This window comes from Histoplasma capsulatum, genomic scaffold (genome assembly GCF_000149585.1).
Source record: "Histoplasma capsulatum NAm1 scaffold_2 genomic scaffold, whole genome shotgun sequence".
Classification (NCBI taxonomy): Eukaryota; Fungi; Ascomycota; class Eurotiomycetes; order Onygenales; family Ajellomycetaceae; genus Histoplasma; species Histoplasma mississippiense.
Window position 1 is genome coordinate 1,932,760 of NW_001813981.1, and position 3,639 is coordinate 1,936,398.

Genomic DNA, 3,639 nt, shown 5'->3' on the forward strand with positions numbered 1-3,639 from the left:
GTGTTTCTCTTCCAACATCTGTTTTTGTCCCTCTCCCAAGAGCGCCCACTCCGCCTTGGTTTGTTAAGTAGTTGTCTCCGCATTAACGGTTAGGTGAACAAGTTCGCTTCTCCGCTTTTTCAGTGGTATAACCATCCCTCTCCGTCCTCGCAAAAGGACCCATCAAGCTTTGCCATCATGGGCACCAATTCATCGCGATCAACAAACCTCCCTTTGCTACCGCTATCTAGGGATTCGGTTCTCTTGCCCGGTGTCACCCTTCGTATCCCGCTGTCGGAACGCCCTGATATCCCTCTCCTCCTCACTTCTCTCTTCAGCAAATCCTCCTTAAAGGCTGGAAATGCCACCATTGTTGGCTGCTCTCCTCTCAGTTCTCCCTTTCTGAGCAAGGATGGCAAGAAGCTGTTGAATAATGTGGACGGGGCAAGCACCCGATCAGCAGCCTCGAGCACAGTCGACCCAGCTAAAGCTTCCAAGCATGATCTCTTCAGCTATGGCACAGTAGCTAAGGTTATTGGCGTTCAGGGAAGGCCAAATAGTGAGCCATGTCTACTTGTGGAAGGCTTGAAGCGGTTTTCGATTAGCAAGGTTACCAAGGAGACTCCGTTCTTAGAGGCGGATGTGACTGTACATGATGAAATTGGTAGGTTGCCTTGTGCTTAATTATCCCCCGCGTATATGTATACAATGGCATATGAAAACTAATAGATAAATACACAGCCCCCCTTGCCACTGACATCGTAATGGTAACACTCTTTGACCAGGTCAAGCGACTTTCACGAGAACTTTTGGCTTTCCTCAGACTCACATCCTTCTTTCCCCATCAAACCAATGGCATATCGCCCCTGATTGCTCGACGATTTGAACTTTTCATCGCCAAGAAGAGTATCTCGCAAGCAGGAACTCTCGCCGATTTTATGACTGATGTGGTGGAAACCACATTCGAGGAAAAACTACAGGTTCTAGCTTCGATTGACCTGAAGACCAGGCTAGAGAAAGTTGTGGAACTCTTGTCAAGACAAGTCCAAGATATGAGAAGCAATATTAAGGTGACTTCTATCACTACATCGAGTAATCCTTCGAATTTTGGCGTTGATATCAATCAGTTGGATCCGCGCCAAAGAGAACTACAGTCCCGACGCTCCATGACGGGAATCAATGGCTTTCCACCGGGGATTCACGGAGGAATGGGGGATGCCGGCGAAGAGAAGGAACCAAACGAAATCGATGAACTCCAGCAAAAACTTCAAGATGCCAAGCTAAGCCCAGAAGCCCAGAAAGTAGCAGATCGTGAACTCAAGCGGCTCCGTAAGATGAATCCTTCCAACGCAGAATATGGCGTCTGCCGAACATACTTGGAGAATCTGGCTGAGATTCCTTGGTCTAAGATCACTGAGGACCAATTGGGTGTTGAAACGCTCCAGAGGGCCAGGAAACAGTTGGACGATGACCATTACGGCCTGGAAAAAATAAAGAAACGCCTGTTGGAGTACTTGGCGGTTCTCAAACTGAAGCAGACTCTCAACGCTGATGTTGATAATCAAATTTCAAAGCTCTCGAAAGATTTGGACGTAGATGAGAACAGCAGCGAAGACGAAACTGAATCTAAATCTAGCGCTGAGCGGGCCGCCATAGAAACTAAGCTACAGCTTCTCAAGTCAAAGCGTATGACAGACAAATCTCCAATTATGCTCCTTGTTGGCCCTCCTGGTACGGGAAAAACCAGTTTGGCCAAATCAGTTGCCACAGCACTTGGCCGCAAATTCCATCGTATTTCTCTTGGTGGTGTGAGAGATGAGGCCGAGATTCGCGGACATCGGAGGACCTATGTCGCGGCAATGCCTGAGCTTATCGTGAATGGACTGAAGAAAGTGGGTGTTGCCAACCCAGTTTTCTTGCTTGATGAGATCGACAAGGTGGTCGGCTCCAATTTCCACGGCGACCCGTCAGCTGCCATGTTGGAAGTCCTTGACCCAGAGCAAAACCATAGCTTTACAGATCACTACATAAACATCCCCATCGATCTGAGCAAAGTATTGTTTATCGCAACCGCAAACGCTTTGGATACTATCCCTCCACCCCTCTTGGATCGTATGGAAACAATCCAGCTTTCCGGCTACACAACCGTTGAGAAGAAACATATCGCGTCCCGCCATCTCGTACCCAAACAGATCCGGACCAACGGCCTTTCAGACGGCCAAGTCTTCCTCTCTGACGAAGTCCTTGAGAAAATCATCACAGCCTACACCCGTGAATCTGGGGTCCGCAACCTAGAACGCGAAATTGGCTCCGTCTGCCGCTACAAAGCCGTCCAATATGCAGATGCCAAAGACGCGTCCAAAGAACACACATATAATCCGCAGGTCTCCATCGAAGACCTAGACGAAATCCTCGGCATCGAGCGTTTCGACGAAGAAATCGCAGAAAAACACGCACGTCCTGGTATCGTGACAGGTCTTGTCGCATACTCCACCGGTGGCCAGGGTAGTATCCTCTTCATTGAAGTGGCCGACATGCCGGGCAATGGCCGCGTGCAGCTGACAGGCAAGCTGGGTAATGTGTTGAAAGAATCCGTCGAAGTGGCGCTTACCTGGGTCAAAGCACACTCGTTCGACCTGGGTTTGACCCACGATCCCAACGAGGATATCATGAAACATCGCAGCCTGCATGTGCACTGCCCTTCCGGAGCGATCCCCAAGGACGGGCCCTCTGCCGGCCTTGCACATACGATCGCATTGATCTCGTTGTTCTCTGGAAAGACGGTGCCGCCAGATGTCGCCATGACGGGAGAAGTTTCTCTCCGCGGCCGGGTGATGCCTGTTGGTGGCATTAAGGAGAAGCTCATCGGTGCGCACCGCGCAGGCGTGAAGACTGTTTTGCTCCCTGAGCATAATCGCAAGGAAGTACGGGAAGTTCCTGTCGAGGTTAAGAATAGTTTGGAAATTGTGCATGTCAAGTAAGCCTCCCCCACCCCGTTTCTTCTTTTTCCACCATGTTCCTAACACTTTCAACCCTCCCACAGGCACATTTGGGAAGCAATCCGGCACATCTGGCCGCATGCGCACTGGCCAGGCGAGCACACTCCGATGTTCGAGAGCAGATTGTAGTCCTTTTTTACTTTTTCCTTCTCTCGACATCCCAATTATACCATGTGCCAGTCCTTTCAAGATAAGGGAAATATCCCACTAAACAAGATTACATAATTAGCGAGCGGTGTCTGATAGTTAGTTATATATTTTTCTTTGATCTTTCCCATTGCTCCTTTCTGTTTTCAATTCAATTAGTATATTTCCATTCTCGCATTTTTTTTTAAAACCTCACTCTATTCCTCCCTAATCCAGATCTAATTTTCGAAACGTTCGAGTCATTAAATTCTCCTTGCGCGGTGTCAATTTGCATATCTCTTTTGGAAAAGGGAGGGAAGGTTTTTTTTTTTTTTTTTTTTTTTTTTTTTTTTTTTTTTTTCAGCATCCCAAGCTGTTGAATAATAATAATAATAATAATAATTATATATGTTTTCCTCAATTAGGTGATTAGCCAATGAAGATCTCTTTTGGAAAGAACTAGGAAACTACTGTTCTCGTAAAACTGTATTGGATGCTCCTATACAACCCTTCTGACCGTGAACCTAGGTAGGTC

The 3,639-nt window shown here is 47.7% G+C and overlaps 1 protein-coding gene across 1 annotated transcript; it reads left to right on the forward strand.

Moving 5' to 3' along the window:
• Nucleotides 1-177: 177 nt before the first annotated feature.
• Nucleotides 178-3,107, forward strand: HCAG_02663 (ATP-dependent protease La 2; the record flags this gene model as incomplete). The annotated part of the gene is made up of 3 exons (XM_001542442.1): nt 178-643; nt 721-2,956; nt 3,023-3,107. The coding sequence occupies 3 exons, from the start codon at nt 178-180 to the stop codon at nt 3,105-3,107; spliced, it is 2,787 nt and encodes a 928-aa protein (XP_001542492.1).
• Between the last annotated feature and the right edge of the window lie 532 nt (nt 3,108-3,639).